Source organism: Saccopteryx leptura, chromosome 1 (assembly GCF_036850995.1).
Source record: "Saccopteryx leptura isolate mSacLep1 chromosome 1, mSacLep1_pri_phased_curated, whole genome shotgun sequence".
Taxonomy (NCBI): Eukaryota; Metazoa; Chordata; class Mammalia; order Chiroptera; family Emballonuridae; genus Saccopteryx; species Saccopteryx leptura.
In genome coordinates this window covers 98,359,669-98,374,814 of record NC_089503.1, presented here as the reverse complement: position 1 = coordinate 98,374,814, position 15,146 = coordinate 98,359,669, and the positions used below count along the sequence as shown (strand labels likewise).

The 15,146-nt window shown below is 50.6% G+C and overlaps 2 protein-coding genes across 6 annotated transcripts; one reads left to right on the top strand and one right to left on the bottom strand.

Moving 5' to 3' along the window:
* Positions 1-71: 71 nt before the first annotated feature.
* On the top strand, positions 72-3,978 carry TRAPPC4 (trafficking protein particle complex subunit 4). Its single transcript, XM_066372015.1, has 5 exons — positions 72-326; positions 481-655; positions 2,517-2,620; positions 3,266-3,392; positions 3,641-3,978. Exons 1-5 carry the CDS (start codon positions 152-154, stop codon positions 3,717-3,719), a joined length of 660 nt encoding a protein of 219 aa, XP_066228112.1. The 5' UTR covers positions 72-151; the 3' UTR covers positions 3,720-3,978.
* Positions 3,931-11,331, bottom strand: SLC37A4 (solute carrier family 37 member 4). Of its 5 annotated transcripts, none has more exons than XM_066371986.1 (10): positions 11,010-11,159; positions 9,740-10,081; positions 8,678-8,910; positions 8,121-8,364; positions 7,455-7,613; positions 7,123-7,208; positions 6,516-6,629; positions 6,234-6,299; positions 5,754-5,892; positions 3,931-4,058 (listed from the first exon to the last, which is right to left on the bottom strand). In XM_066371986.1, the coding sequence occupies exons 2-10, from the start codon at positions 9,885-9,887 to the stop codon at positions 3,991-3,993; spliced, it is 1,257 nt and encodes a 418-aa protein (XP_066228083.1). In that variant the 5' UTR covers positions 9,888-10,081; positions 11,010-11,159; the 3' UTR covers positions 3,931-3,990. The 5 variants fall into 5 exon arrangements, with proteins under 5 accessions (XP_066228083.1, XP_066228071.1, XP_066228063.1 ...); XM_066371974.1 differs by lacking the exons at positions 3,931-4,058; positions 11,010-11,159 and adding exons at positions 4,953-5,635; positions 11,311-11,331; XM_066371966.1 differs by lacking the exon at positions 3,931-4,058 and adding an exon at positions 4,953-5,635 and having other exon boundaries at positions 11,010-11,156.
* Positions 11,332-15,146: the final 3,815 nt, after the last annotated feature.

Genomic DNA, 15,146 nt, shown 5'->3' with positions numbered 1-15,146 from the left:
CACCCAAGCGTGTTGTCTCAGTGCGCAAGCGCCGCAGCCGACCGCGAACTAGGGCTTCGAGGAAGATGTGGAGGGCGGGGACGGGTCCCGTGACTGCTGCTCGTGGGGGTGAAGCCTGGCCGCCTCCCAGTCCCGCGCCGCGGCAGCAGCGATGGCGATTTTCAGTGTGTATGTGGTGAACAAAGCTGGCGGCCTTATTTATCAACTGGACAGCTACGCGCCACGCGCTGAGGCTGAGAAAACTTTCAGTTATCCGCTTGATCTGCTGCTCAAACTACACGACGAGCGAGTGCTGGTTGCCTTCGGCCAGCGCGACGGCATCCGGGGTGGGCTAGGCTCGGGGGAGGGGGTCAGGGGTCGGGGGGGGGGGGTGGACGGTGCTGCGAAAACTGCTTGGGGGTGAGGGACGCCGCCGAGTCCTTGTTCCTTCGGCTGAATCCGCTGGGTGGGGCTCTGTTGACCCTTGCCTTACCTCTGCAGTGGGCCATGCAGTGCTGGCTATTAATGGCATAGACGTGAACGGCAAGTACACGGCAGATGGGAAAGAGGTGCTGGAGTACCTAGGCAACCCTGCTAACTACCCGGTGTCCATTCGATTCGGCCGGCCCCGCCTCACCTCCAATGAGAAGCTCATGTTGGCCTCCATGTTCCACTCGTAAGTCCTCCAACCCTGCCGAGTGCCTGCTGGCTTGTACTTGGCTCTTAGGCTGCCTGGGTTGGTGTGTTTCTACCGACAGGCAGCTTCCTGAGTGTCAGTGCTTACCTTTCTCTACTTCCTTATAAATCATCAGTTCTTGTGTTATGAAAAAACAAAGCTGATTCAGGATTATTAGGTTTTAGGTAATACTGGCAGTCGTGTGATATTGCTTAAGTCAGCTTCTTTTCTCTAAGCCTTAGTTTCTCCATTTTTGTAGTTGATGTTTAAGATCTTTTTCTGCCCTGAGCTACAGTGTGAGATGTGCTGGGTTTGCTAGCCTCAGGGTGAGTAACCATGGCACATAGTCCCAATGTTAATTTTACCCCAAGTTTTTAATGTAAAATGTTGTATAGCCAAGTATGGGTGTACAGTAAGCTCTCATTTCACTTCCTCAAAGGGTTCTGCAACTTTAAGCAGAAGGAAATACAGTTGACCCTTGAATAACCAGGGGGTTAAGGTTGTGATCCCCCACTTATAACGTTTGACTTCCCCAAAACAACTGCTGTCATTCTTTGGTGTCTGCAGCAGATTGGTTCCAGGACCTGTGCAGGTACCAAAATGCATGGATGCTCAAGTTGCTTATGTAAAATGACATAGAACAATGCATAGTCCTCTGCATCCAGTGATGCCCACATGCTGGTCAAAGATACTGTTTTAGACCCAGAGTTGGTTGAATACTTGTATTCAAAACCTGGAGATAGGAAGGGCTGACTATATATTTATTGGAAAAAAAAACTGTGTAAGTGGACCCACACAGTTCAAACCCATGTTAAGTGTCAGCTATATAATGAAACCAGTTTTACCATAGGCTAATTGATATGAACAAAAGTTAAGTTCCTATGGCATTTCATCAGTGTTAAAATATAATGAAGTTGCCTGACCAGGTGGTGGCGCAGTGGATAGAGCGTCAGACTGGGATGCGGAAGGACCCAGGTTCAAGACCCTGAGGTCGCCAGCTTGAGTGCGGGCTCATCTGGCTTGAGCAAAGAGCTCACCAGCTTGGACCCAAGGTCGCTGGCTCCAGCAGGGGGTTACTCGGTCTGCTGAAGGCCCACGGTCAAGGCACATGTGAGAAAGCAATCAATGAACAACTAAGAAGTCACATTGCGCAAAGAGAAACTGATGATTGATGCTTCTCATCTCTCTCCGTTCCTCTGTGTGTCCCTGTCTATCTCTGTCTCTGTAAAAAAAAAAAAAAAAAAAAAAGGAAAAAAAAATATAATGAAGTTACTTGAGGATCTATTGTAAGAGCCATTCAGAATTCAAATGAATTTTAAAGACATTTTGAATATATACTTTTATTTATTTATTTATTTACTATTTACAGAGACAGAAAGTGAGTCAGAGAGAAGGATAGACAGGGACAGACAGACAGGAACGTAGAGAGATGAGAAGCATCAATCATTAGTTTTTCATTGCGCGTTGCAACACCCCAGTTGTTCATTGATTGCTTTCTCATATGTGCCTTGACTGCGGGCCTTCAGCAGACCGAGCAACCCCTTGCTGGAGCCAGCGACCTTGGGTTCAAGCTGGTGGGCTTTTGCTTAAACCAGATGAGCCAGCGCTCAAGCTGGCGACCTCGGGGTCTCGAACCTGGGTCCTTTGCATCCCAGTCCGACACTCTATCCACTGCGCCACCGCCTGGTCAGGCTTTTAAAGACATTTTGATACAGTGGCTAGGCAGTTCACATGCCTCTTCTGACTGACTCCAGCTGTAATGTGAACTTGTCAGCAGGTAAGGTCACTTCAGTGGAAATGTTTAGGAAGCACCCCTTTCAGCAGGGGGGTGCATTCCTAGCTTTGCCTCCTTTGCAAATAGGCTGTTCGCAATCGGCTCCCAGCTGTCTCCTGAACAGGGCAGCTCAGGCATTGAGATGCTGGAGACAGACACATTCAAACTTCACTGCTTCCAGACACTGACAGGTATGCATCTCCAGATAGGCCAAAGGGATGCAGTGGGACAGGTTGGGGGAAGGGATAAACCAGAGCTTTGTTAAGCACTGGGGGTGGGAAGGTAGCAAGTATCTTTTCCTGGGACAGTTGTACAGACATGTCTATTTGTTTTGTGAATCCAAAGGTAATATTTAATCCAACACCGATTTTTGTCCACACCACCCAGTGTGTTCAGCCCGGGTTATCCTGTGCATAAATAAAGCTCACCTTAATGTTCTCATGTTGCACATGTTTTGGAAGGTATATTTGAATACCAGATGAAAATGACCTTTGGGTCATGAGAGTCATTGCTTCAGTCCCTTAATGCAGATAATTGAAAATTGCCTGAGTTTGTCCCTTGCCTGGCATTTTCTACTAAGGGAACTTCAAGACTAGAAGTGACAAAGGTAAAACTCAAAGACAGGTCTCAGTCAGCTGGGTGATGTGGTAAAGTCATTTCGGTTCTTTGGTCTCACCTTAAGGTTTAAAAGCTTTCCTGCTTTGTGGAGCAATAAGGATAAAATTAAAATGAGCTGATGAAAGTGCTTTGCAAAATTTAAAGTGTTGTTCAAACACAGGATGACATTACTTGCTGCATTCTCTACTCTTTGGTAAACATTCCTGGCCTCTCTCCAGGGATCAAGTTTGTAGTTCTGGCAGACCCGAGGCAAGCTGGAATAGATTCTCTTCTCCGAAAGATTTATGAGATTTACTCAGATTTTGCCCTCAAGAATCCATTCTACTCCCTGGAAATGCCCATCAGGTAGGTGGTCCCACTCCCCAAATCACATCCTCCTTAACCCAACCTGTGTGCTCTTCTCCAAAGTCATTTTGAAGTGTAATAAGAGTTATTTTTAAATAAAACAAAAGTGAGTAGCCTTTTACTTATTTAAGAAACCCAAGATTTTCCTTGGAGTTTAGGTCATTCATTGCCTCTGCACCCAAAGTCAGAAGAGGGCCTTCAGCCTCACACTTTGTCCTTATTATTTGTGCCTCCTGGGTCTGTTGTAGGTGTGAGCTGTTTGACCAGAACCTGAAGTTAGCCCTGGAGGTGGCAGAGAAAGCTGGAACATTTGGACCTGGGTCATAGGCTGAACCTGCAACAAATCACCCTGTCTCACCCCTTCCTCAATTCTAAGCGATCCTGTGATCCTGTCGTACAGGTCCTGCTGGTTCCATTTCAATGGAAATCCCAGCAGCCTTGTTAGTACACTTGAAAAGAGGAGGATGTTGAGTCATAATACTCTCTTCCTTCTTGTATCTATCATGGTCCTGCTTCTCAACTTGTACAGATTATTTATGGAGGAGGTAGGCCCATAAATGCGGTAATAAACATTCCTGGGATTTCAGTGTTTGCTATCCTAATTGGTTTTGGTGGAAAGGCCCAGGAGGGGAGACAGAAATGTTGAGGGAGTTCTGGAGAGATATTCTAGTAAAGAAAAAAAATTTTGTCTGACCTGTGGTGGCACAGTGGATAAAGCGTCGACCTGGAAATGCTGAGGTCGCCGGTTCGAAACCCTGGGCTTGCCTTGTCAAGGCACATATGGGAGTTGATGCTTCCAGCTCCTCCCCCTTCTCTCTCTCTCTCTCTCTCTCCCTTTCTGTCTCTCTCCTCTCTAAAAATGAATAAATAAAAAAAAATTTTTTTTTAAAAAAAAGAAAAAAAATTTTTTTCATTAAATGAATGAATATGGGACTTTGAATCAGGGGCCTTGGTTCTAATTTCATCATTGCTACTGACTTCCTGGGGTGGGGTTGGGGGTGGGGGTGATGATGATGGAACATTTTTCAAGTGTTTACAGCCAGGCTTTACTGCTTTATCTCACTGAATCCTCACCCAAACCTCAAAGGTACCTCCTATTATGGACAAGAGATTTAGCAAGGTACAATGTCTGTGTATGTACCTCCAGGTCTCAAAGCCCGTTACTGACGGCCTGAGTTACCTCCTATTATGGACAAGAGATTTAGCAAGGTACAATGTCTGTGTATGTACCTCCAAGTCTCAAAGCCCGTTACTGACGGCCTGAGTTTGAACCCAGGCTTTCTGACTACACCATCAGCCACTGTTAGGCTGCCTCCCTTCATCATGTTATTTAATCTGCCTGAAACCCCAGTGGCTTCATCTCTGAAATGATCGTTGAATTATACAACATTACGTTGAAGGCAGAGGAGCCATGAACTTAGAGGACTTCATGTCAGCTTTCCCATTCCAGGGAAATAAAGTCTCACTTTTGAGGAGGAACGAGCAGGCACCAAAAGAGTATTTTCCAAAGAAAGCTGTCTGTGGCTTATACTGCCTCTTTTGCAAAAATGACACACAGTGTTTAGTATCAAATCCAATTTTAATCCTCTATAGCAAGTCTTCCTACCCTCCCACCTATTCTCCTGTGTTGCACCTAGGATAATGAGAGTGATGTCCTCTCTTCCCCTGGAGTCTGAGGTATTGATAGTTGTAGTTTCCCCCCTAATGAGAGGCCTTAGGGCAAAGAGGGGGGCTATGGGTGCCCTGCAGCTGCAGGAGGAGCCTCACTTCTGGTGGCGATGGGATGGGGTCAGGCAGGGCAGGGCCCAGGGGAGAAGGGTATAGGAGACTTCCTGACTGCAGGAGTTTTCTGTTTGAAGGCAGCAAATAGGAGCTAATTGAGTTCAAGAACAAAAGTTGTCTTTTAAATAGAGCAAGAATGTCGAACTGGGACCTCATTAGCCACCAATAATTTCCAGTGCCACCTGGGCTAGGGAAAAGCAGAAGGAAGTCAAAGGTTGAGTGCTAGCGAGTGCAGAGCCCTCTTTCCTCCCAGCCCCGTACAGGTGGGAAAGGATGCTCTGGAGCCTGCACTCTTCACTCGGCCTTCTTGGGCACTCGGCCCATCTTGGTGCGGATGTTCCGTAGGAGGAAGAAGGCAACTGTGCTGGCTGCACAGATCACTTCAGCCACCCAGAAGGCTGTGCTCCAGCTGTAGTGCTTGGCAATGGTGCTGAAGGGTAACCCAGCCAGAAAGCCACCCACTGCCAAGGAGAAGGAGGGAAGAGCCAGAGTCATGTGTGAGACTGGAGCCAGTGGGCCTGCCCCAGCCTCTAACGGGCCTATGATGGGGTGAGATAGAAACTAGAAAGTATCACTTACCATTTGCCATGAGTCCTACGATGGCATGGGAGGTGCCACACAAGTTAGGAGGGGCACTCTCATTGGCTATAACTCCAAATAAGGCAATGGGACCATAAGAGGAGAAACCAAACAGAGCTCCCAACACCAGGATCCAGAGCTGCAAGGACAGTGCAGGGTAGCATTTAGAGTCTGAGGAAGCCTGCCTACCTTCCTTCCCTACCACAGGAGAGGAATGCTTGGCCCCTAGGAACAAATAGTTGTAGTAAGGAGACAATGACCTCCCTTATCCCAGTTCACAATGCAATCGACAGTGCAGAGCTAGTGGAGCAGGTGCCACACTAGAGCCAACCCAATGGTCTGAGTGGGTAGGTAATGGAAGTATAGAAGCCATCCCTCCAAATTAGAGGCTGTCTCTTCTCATAGTGTATGCAAGCTGGCTTGGCAAGGGGCAATGCAGAATGCTCAGGACAAAGGTGAGAGAAACCACAGAAAAGGCACCTCATGTTCCTTAAAGCCTGTGAGCTCAGCTAGAGGGTGAAGAGCCAGAGTCCAGGAAACAACATCCTAGAGGAACATAGGGAAGAGAAGAAAACCAGAACCAGATGTGAGGAAGAGCAGCAAAGGACAGAGGAGAGGCACTAAGGTGCAAACAGAACTGGAAAGGGAAATTGAGAGGTAGAGAAAATTGGGCCATGCTGCAGCTGAGGAGGAGACTGAGTCAGTGACCCTTGCTTCCTCATCATCTTTGTGCCTGCCCTGGGCCAGGCCCTCCTTATTTACCTTGGGGGAGTCACTGGTCACGGTTACCCGGAAGAGGTACATGGACACTGTCATGCCAGCCATCATGAACAGCAGCAGGCCATGGCGAGGGTTCCCGTAGACAGACAGCCCTGCCTGTAGAGACAGTTCCAGTAATGTCAAGCCCTAAGAGCACCCCTGGACTGTGACACAGCAGGTCTCTCCTGACAAGTCTTTGGCAGTCCCTCCACAGTTCTTGGCCTGGGCAGCTCTGGGAGGCCCTGGGACCTGCTCATTATGTTCTAAGGCCAAACTCCACAATACCCCTTCCTCCACATGGGGCGGGCTCAGGATACATGCTGGCAAGTTGCACTGTCCCTCCCCAGCCTGTCTTCCTGGGTCTGTGGAGAAGCCCACTGCTTGGCTGAAAGAGATTCTGGCTTACCTTGACATCACTTAAGGCCCTTTTCCCCAAGACCCTTATTTCCACATCCCTAGCAAAGATAACCTGAACTCATTCATTCCTAACTCACCCACCATAATCTCTAGCATATGCCAACCTGCCTGTGCCCCCAGGGCTGCCTGCCCCCTGTAGTGCTGGGAAGATTTCAAAGGATCCTCCCCCTTCCTATCCCTTCTGCCCACTCACCTTTGCCATGGCCCGGTCTGACAGGTAGCCAGCTGCAATACTGCCTACAAGGCCCCCAACCTCCAGGGCACTCATGTAGGAGCTACCTGTAGTGGGAGTTGTGGGAAGAGGGAAAGGAAAGGTGGAAAGGTGTTCTATATTGGGGTCACCCCAGATTGGCTTAAACCCAGAGAGGTATAATGTCCCCAAGGGTGACTGGCCACAACTACCTGAGTAGTGTCCAGCCTCAGGGAAAGAGGAAAAGAGGATAAAGGGAAGCTGGGCCTGCATTTCTCATCGCCGGCATAGGCTCCTGCTCTCTATGCCCACCCCTGACCCAACACTCATCTTACCCACGAGGGCTGACTGTCCTTTCTCCTGGATAAGTAAGAACTGGCCCCAGTCAGTACAGCAAGTCTTTACTCCAAACACCACAAGGTAGCCAGTGGAGAGCACCCACAGGTAGGGGGACAGCAGCAGCTCCTGTAAGGTACTCTCCTCCTTCAAGGAGCCTGGTGGAAGGAGGCCAGGCCTTAGGCTCTGCTTCTACTGCCTTAGCCCCTTTGAGCCCCCACCACTCATTAACCAGCCACAGGAACAGAGTCCATCCACATAGCCAAGAATCAGCAGGAAGGTGCCCCCTCACCCACTGTTCTGCCCTCTTCCTCACTGCATGCCTCAATGAATGAAAGAGATACTGAGGACCAGGGCAGATGGAGGAAAGCACCCAAACTACTAAGCTTAGGATGTTGTCCAGGACAGGGAAGTCTGCCTCTGTTGTGAACAAGGACCAGGATATAATATGAATCCTAGCATTTGTTGGCTCTGCCATTCATCTGGTACTTAAACTGCCTCATGGAATAGGTTTTATCTACTCCCCACCCACTTTCTATCACTATTCCAATCCCTATATTGCAATCCCTGGCTAGCTCAGGGCCAGGTATACAGCCAGTCTTCAGTGAAAGTCTGCCAAATGAATGATGAAAGCTGCCAAGGGGTTAGCTTGGGTGGGTGCTCACCCTTCTTGCCCTTGGAAGGGGTGGGGTCCAGGTTGCAGAGTCCAACATCAGCAGGTTCATTGTGGATGAGCAGGAGACAGAGGAAGGAGACAACCACACACACCGCCCCAGACAGAGCCAGCGTGCTGCGCCAGCTATAGCTCTGGGTGAGAATGGTCGCCAGGATAGGGCCCAGCCCTCCAGCCAGGTTCATGCTGGTTGACAGGATGGCCCACCAAGTGCCAAACTGAGATGGCTCAAACCACTGTGGGGCAGAGGGGTACAGAGTAGGTGCCCAGCCTATAGCCCATGTTGAAGGAAGGAATCAAGTGGGACAGACCCAGAGCTCACATTACAGGGATGAGGGAGAGGGCACTTCTACTTGGCAGGGCCATTTCCCTCATCTGCCACCTGATCCCATGTTCAGGCTCCTAAAATACCTTGACAAGCAATAGGAGCTGGACTGAAACTCCTGAGGAAACTGCTCTGGGTTGGGGGTAGAGGAGCCAGTCCCCCCACATACTCTTCGGATATCCTCTAGGCTAATTTAAATAGGTTCCTTGGAAGCAGAAACTCACCTTCCTCAGGACCTTCCCACATGGGGGCCAGCCCAGCCCCTGTGCCAGGCCATTGAGGAACCAGAGAGCAGCAAAGACAGGCACTGTGGAGCTCTTGGAAAAGACAATGTTGACCAGGCCAACCAGGAGCAGCCCAGAAGAGAAGAGCCAGCGAGCACTCATCTGGTCAGACAGCACCCCACTAACAAACTTGCTGATGGCATAGGCTGCCGACTGGCTGCTAGTGATGAGCCCTGCAGGGGACAGAAGCAGGAGACAGGAAACCTGGGGGATTAGGGGCCAGGGCAAAGGCACAGGAAGGGTGGAAGAAGCATGGGGTCAGGTGGGTAGAAATGCTGGGCAGAGTGAGACCTGGAATTTTGACACTGTTCCTGAGGCCCTGCTACCCCTGCCTCACCATCAGCACTAGCCCCAGGCTGACCCATGACTTTTTAGCCTCGGATAGTTCCAGCTACAGCTGTCAGGAAGCAAAGAGGGGGAAGGACAATGTAGCTATCTTCCTCGGGATATACATATTCTTGATTGCCCCCTCATCCTGGATGCCAACCCAGGGCCTCTGGTAGTTCTGTTGCCCCATCTTTGACCATGAGGCGAAGGGCTTAGAATTGCAGTCAGGGTCCTTATTCCTCCGGAAAGGTAACCTGCTAGGCCACATTGTGCCAATTCCCTAGTTCCCAATTCTCACAATGTCAGTAGCCAGCAAGCACTCTGAGATCTTAGCATGTACCCACACAGATGTGGAAACCATACTCAAAACCCTCCCGAACACACTCAGCATAAACAGCGCCTCTGAGGGGGTACAGGTGCATAATAGGCACACAGGCATATCAGATAAGCAGCCCATCTCAGACATGTATGAATCATACTCAGAATCCTTTACCCACAACCGAGTACCAAGATTTCAGAGCCTCCTCATCTGGTACATAGATAGATACTCCTTTAGCCTTAGCTGTGCATACTCCACACATTACATGGCCGTACACAACACACTGCCACAAACACTCATCTTGTCCTGCTGGTCCTGTGTCCCTTGGCCCACCACCCTACTCTTTTAGGGCTCACCCAAGTCATCTTTGTCCAAAGGGATCTCCTTTACCAGCGATGGCATGACAAAGGAGAAGGTCTTGCGGTTGAAGTAGTACAGGCTGTAGCCTCCAAACATGGACGAGAAGATCACAGTGCGGTAATAACCGTAGCCTTGGGCCACCATGGTGGAAGTCAGCAAGCCCTACTGGCCAGGACACGGAGCCTCTGACTACAGCTCCTGCTTGCTGCTCTCTTGAGTGCAGATCTGCTGAGTTAGGCTTTTTCTGCTCCCTCCTCCACCTAGATTCCCAGGCTCCCTTTATAGCCACCTTCTGGACAATCATTAAGCCTGGGGCAGCTCTGAGAGAACCCAGTGTCCTGAGGGAGACAAGAAAACAGATTAATGAGGGCCAAGCTGTGGGGGCAGGACGGGGCCCCCAGAGGGAGGCAGTGCCTATGAACCAGGCCTGCACCCTGTGTCCCCATGATGTCTACTTTCCCTGCTCTTCCTTGTTCTTCTGCTTGTGTAATCAACTGTGATTAAAGGCTCGACCTAATTACTTTTGTCTGCATGAGCCCAGGGGAAGCAAGGGTGGGATGAATTAGAATGGCCCTCTCCAGCCCTGCTCCCTCAGTAACCACCTTCTCATTTATTCAACAAAAGGTTATTAAGGGTTTATTGGTTGCCAGGCACTGCACTAAGTGCTCGGTTCATTTCTACACACACACTCAATTGGACACCAAACCCCAACTTCCAAGTCTTCTAGAACTGACCTCAAGCCCTGTAACTCCCAATGCTTAGCATTGGGGTGTAACTTTTTATTGATAGTTGCAGAGTTGTAAGCAAGGAGGACCTTCCCAGTTCAGGACCCACAGAGTCACACCGAAAACTCCCATAGGGGCTGGGGTCGTGGTAGGATTACTCAGCTGCCTCTGCTCCTTTACCCTGTGGCGTTAGTGCGAGTTCCCGTCTGGCGGGCTGGGAGCTGCGGGGTGGGTGACTGAACGGCCCTTGAGCGAGAAGGCGCACCGGCAGATTTCAGGTAGCCATGCCCAACCGCCCGGCTTCCCAGGGCCCGGGCAGCCTGCCCTATACTCCCTACTCATCCACACGCCCCACCCCCGGCTTTTCTTCTCGGTTGGAAAAGCAACTGAAGCAGAAACAGGCGCAAGCGGAGTAGAAAACCACACGTAGTCTCCCGAAGGCTCCGCTTGGGGAGCCGGGCGGCGAGAATGGGGAGGAGGGAGAGAGGCGGCGAGCTCTCGGCACCTGCCCAGCCTGGTGACCTCAAGCTACCCAGCACACCAGAAACTGTTTGGGAGTGGATCCGGGCGCGGGTGCGGGAGCTGGAGAGGCGCGGAGACACAGGACAGATTCGTCACAAAGGAGCAGGTGTGCGCTGGTCACGGGCAGCGCCTCGTCGGTTCCCAGACCCAAGAATTGCCGCCGCCCCTCTCCCTCCGCCCGCCAGCCGCAGGAACAGCTCGGAATTGTAACGGAAGCTGGACAACATCTGTTGGGGCTCCAGCAAAGGGGCCCCAGGCCGTGAGATTCCCCCTCTAGCCCCACCCCCAAAATACGCCCCTCCCCGCACACTGCCTCCTACCTGTACAGAGACCGGGCCCGCAATAGGACCGGCCGAGGCCGACGGGAGTCTGCGCCTGCGCCCCGGGTAGGGCGGGGCCTCCGCCGCCGTCTCCTGGTCTTGGAGAGCAGAGTCCACTCCCCAAGGGTTTATAGACTTCGCACAGCAGCTCACACTGGTGCTAGGGCGAGGACAGCGCTCTTTAGGGATTGGACACTTATGTTTTATTTTTTACTTGATGGCCTTCATCAAACCTTTTTTTTTTTTTTTGAGAGTAGGGGCGATACAGAGACAGACTCCTGCATGCACCCCCACCGGGATCCACTGGGCAATCCTGTCATGGGCCGATGCTCTGCCCATCTGGAGCTGCTCCCAACCGAGCTATTTTTAATGCCTGAGGCAGAGGCTTCAGGGAGCCATCCTCAGCGGCCCGGTCTGACATGCTGGAATCAATCGAGCCATGGCGGCCCAGGCCGGTTGGCTCTGCCGTAGAGCGTCGGCCTGGTGTGCAGGAGTCCCGAGTTCGATTCCCTGCCAGGGCACACAGGAGAAGCGCCCATCTGCTTCTCCACCCCTCCCCCTCTCCTTCCTCTCTGTCTCTCTCTTCCCCTCCCGCAGCCAAGGCTCCACTGGAGCAAAAGTTGGCCCGGGCCGCTGAGGATGGCTCCATGGCCTCGCCTCAGGCGCTAGAATGGCTCTGGTCGCAACAGAGCACCGCCCCAGATGGGCAGAGCATCGCCCCCTGGTGGGCGTGCCGAGTGGATCCCGGTCGGCGCATGCAAGAGACTGACTGCCTCCTGGTTTCCAACATCAGAAGAATACAATAAATAAATAAATCGAGCCATGGCTGCAGGAGGGGAAGAGAGAGAGGGAGAGAGAATGAGAAGCAGGTGGTTTTCTCCTTTGTGTGCCGACAGGAATTGAACCAAGACTTCCACATTCGAGGTCAAAGCTCTATGGCTAAGCCAACCAGCCAGGGCTCATCAAACCATTTTTTAGTGCGTGACTCCACTACCAATCATTGTTGTACACAGTATGGGAAAGGTCTAGTAGAACACAGTATTTTCTGTAAGAAACTAATGCACTCTTCACTAAGCATAATTTGAACATTTTGGGGGAAAAATTTTCTTTGAGAGACAGAAAGGGAGAGATAAGAAGCATCAATTTATAGTTGTGGACTTTATTCATTGATTACTTGTCATGGATGCCTTGACCCCAGGACTCAAACCAACACAGAGACCCCTTGCTCAAGCCAGTGACCTTGGGCTTCAAGCCAGCGACCTTTGGGCTCAAGCCAGTGACCATGGGGTCATGTCTATGATCCCATGCTGAAGGCCGCAACCCCTCACTCAAGCTGGTGAACCTGAGCTCATACCGCACCTCTGGGTTTTGAACCTGGTACCTCAGCATTCAAGGTCCACGCTCTGTCCACTGCACCACCACCCATCAGGCACAATTTTTTTTTTTTTTTTTGTATTTTTCTGAAGCTAGAAACGGGGAGAGACAGTCAGACAGACTCCCGCAGGCGCCCGACCGGGATTCACCCGGCACGCCCACCAGGGGGCGATGCTCTGCCCCTCCGGGGCGTCGCTCTGTTGCGACCAGAGCCACTCTAGCACCTGGAGCAGAGGCCAAGGAGCCATCCCCAGCGCCTGGGCCATCTTTGCTCCAATGGAGCCTCTTCGGCTGCAGGAGGGGAAGAGAGAGACAGAGAGGAAGGAGAGGGGGAGGGGTGGAGAAGCAGATGGGCACTTCTCCTGTGTGCCCTGGCCGGAATCGAACCTGGGACTTCTACACGCCAGGCCGACGCTCTATCACTGAGCCAACCGGCCAGGGCCATCAGGCACAATTTAAGGGTAAACTTTATTATTATTTTTTATTTATTTTTTATTTATTTATTTTTAAATATTTTATTTATTGATTTTTAGAGAGAGAGGAGTGAGAGAGAGAGGAAGAGAGAGAGAGAGAAGGGGGAGGAGCAGGAAGCATCAACTCCCATATGTGCCTTGACCATGGTTTCGAACCAGCGACCTCAGTGTTCAAGGTCAACGCTTTATCCCACTGCGCCACCACAGGTCAGGCTATTATTATTTTTTAAATTTTTATTTATTTATTCATTTTAGAGAGGAGAGAGTGAGAGTGAGAGAGAAAGGAGGAGGAGCAAGAGGCATCAACTCCCATATGTGCCTTGACCAGGCAAGCCCAGGGTTTTGAACTGGTGACCTCAGCGTTCCAGGTCAATGCTTTATCCACTGCGCCACCACAGGTCAGGCAAGGGTAAACTTTAAATTCTAATCTCCAACCCACTACATTCTAAGAGTGTGATGGGTAATCTCTAGGAGCCCGTTTCTTATCAGACTCATAGATTTGTTGTCAGGACTCAATAGATTTTGATAAGAGTTCAGAAAATTGCCTGACCAAGCGGAGTCGCAGTGGATAGAGCATCAACCAGAGATGCTGAGGACCCAGGTTTGAAACTCCAAGGTTGCCATGCGCAGGCTCATCCAGCTTGAGTGCTGGGTTGCCAGCTTGAAAGTGAGATCATAGACATGACCCCATGGATGGGGTCATGAGCCCCAGGTTGCTGGCTTGAGCAAGAGGGGTCACTGGCTCAACTGGAGCCCCCCACCCAGTGAAGGTACAGATAAGAAAGCAATCAATGAACAACTAATGTGCTGCAACTATGAGCTCATGCTTCTTATCTCTCTTCCATCCTACTTCTCTTTCTCAAAAATAAATAAGATGCTCAACCTCAACCACAATTTTTTCTTTTTCTTTTTTTTTTTTTTTTACAGACAGAGAGTCAGAGAGAGGGATAAATAGGGACAGACAGGAACAAAGAGAGATGAGAAGCATCAATCCTCAGTTTTTCATGTGACACCTTAGTTGTTCATTGATTGCTTTCTCATATGTGCCTTGACCGTGGGCCTTCAGCAGACCGAGTAAACCTCTTGCTCAAGCCAGCGACCTTGGGTCCAAGCTGGTGAGCTTTGCTCAAATCAGATGAGCCCATGCTCAAGCTGGCGACCTCGGGGTCTTGAACCTGGGTCCTCTGCATCCCAGTCCGACGCTCTAGCCACTGCACCACCGCCTGGTCAGGCTCAATCACAAATTGATGCCACTTTTTAGCTACTAGGTTGGCAAAATTAAAGTATTAATACTGTGTTGGTTTTGGTAATCATGCAAGATTGGATCTTATCTTCCTATAAAAAGACAACTTAGGCCCTGGCCGGTTGGCTCAGTGGTAGAGCGTCGGGCTGGCGTGTGGGAGTACCGGGTTCAATTCCCGGCCAGGGCACACAGGAGAAGCACCCATCTGCTTCTCCACCCCTCCCCCTCTCCTTCCTCTCTGTCTCTCTCTTCCCCTCCCGCAGCCAAGGCTCCATTGGAGCAGCGTTTGCCCGGGCGCTGAGGATGGCTCTGTGGCCTCTGCCTCAGGCGCTAGAATGGCTCTGATTGCAGCAGAGCAATGCCCCAAGATGGGTAGAGCATCACCCCCTGGTGGGCGTGCCGGGTGGATCCTGGTCGGGCGCATGCAGGAGTCTGTCTGACTGCCTCCCTGATTCCAACTTCAGAGAAATACAAAAAAGAAAAAAAAAAAAAAGATAACTTAGCCCTGCCTTAAGTCACTGGCTTGAGCAAGGGTCACTGGCTCTGCTGGAGCCCCCAATCAAGGCACATATGAGAAAGCAATCAATGAACAACTAAAGTGCCACAACTATGAGTTAATGCTTCTCACCTCTCTCCCTCTCTCTTGATAAAAAAAAACCAAACAAACCATATAATGGTGAATACATGTCATTATATCCAAACCCTAAGAGTGAACCTTAATGGAAACTATGGACCAGGGGTCCCCA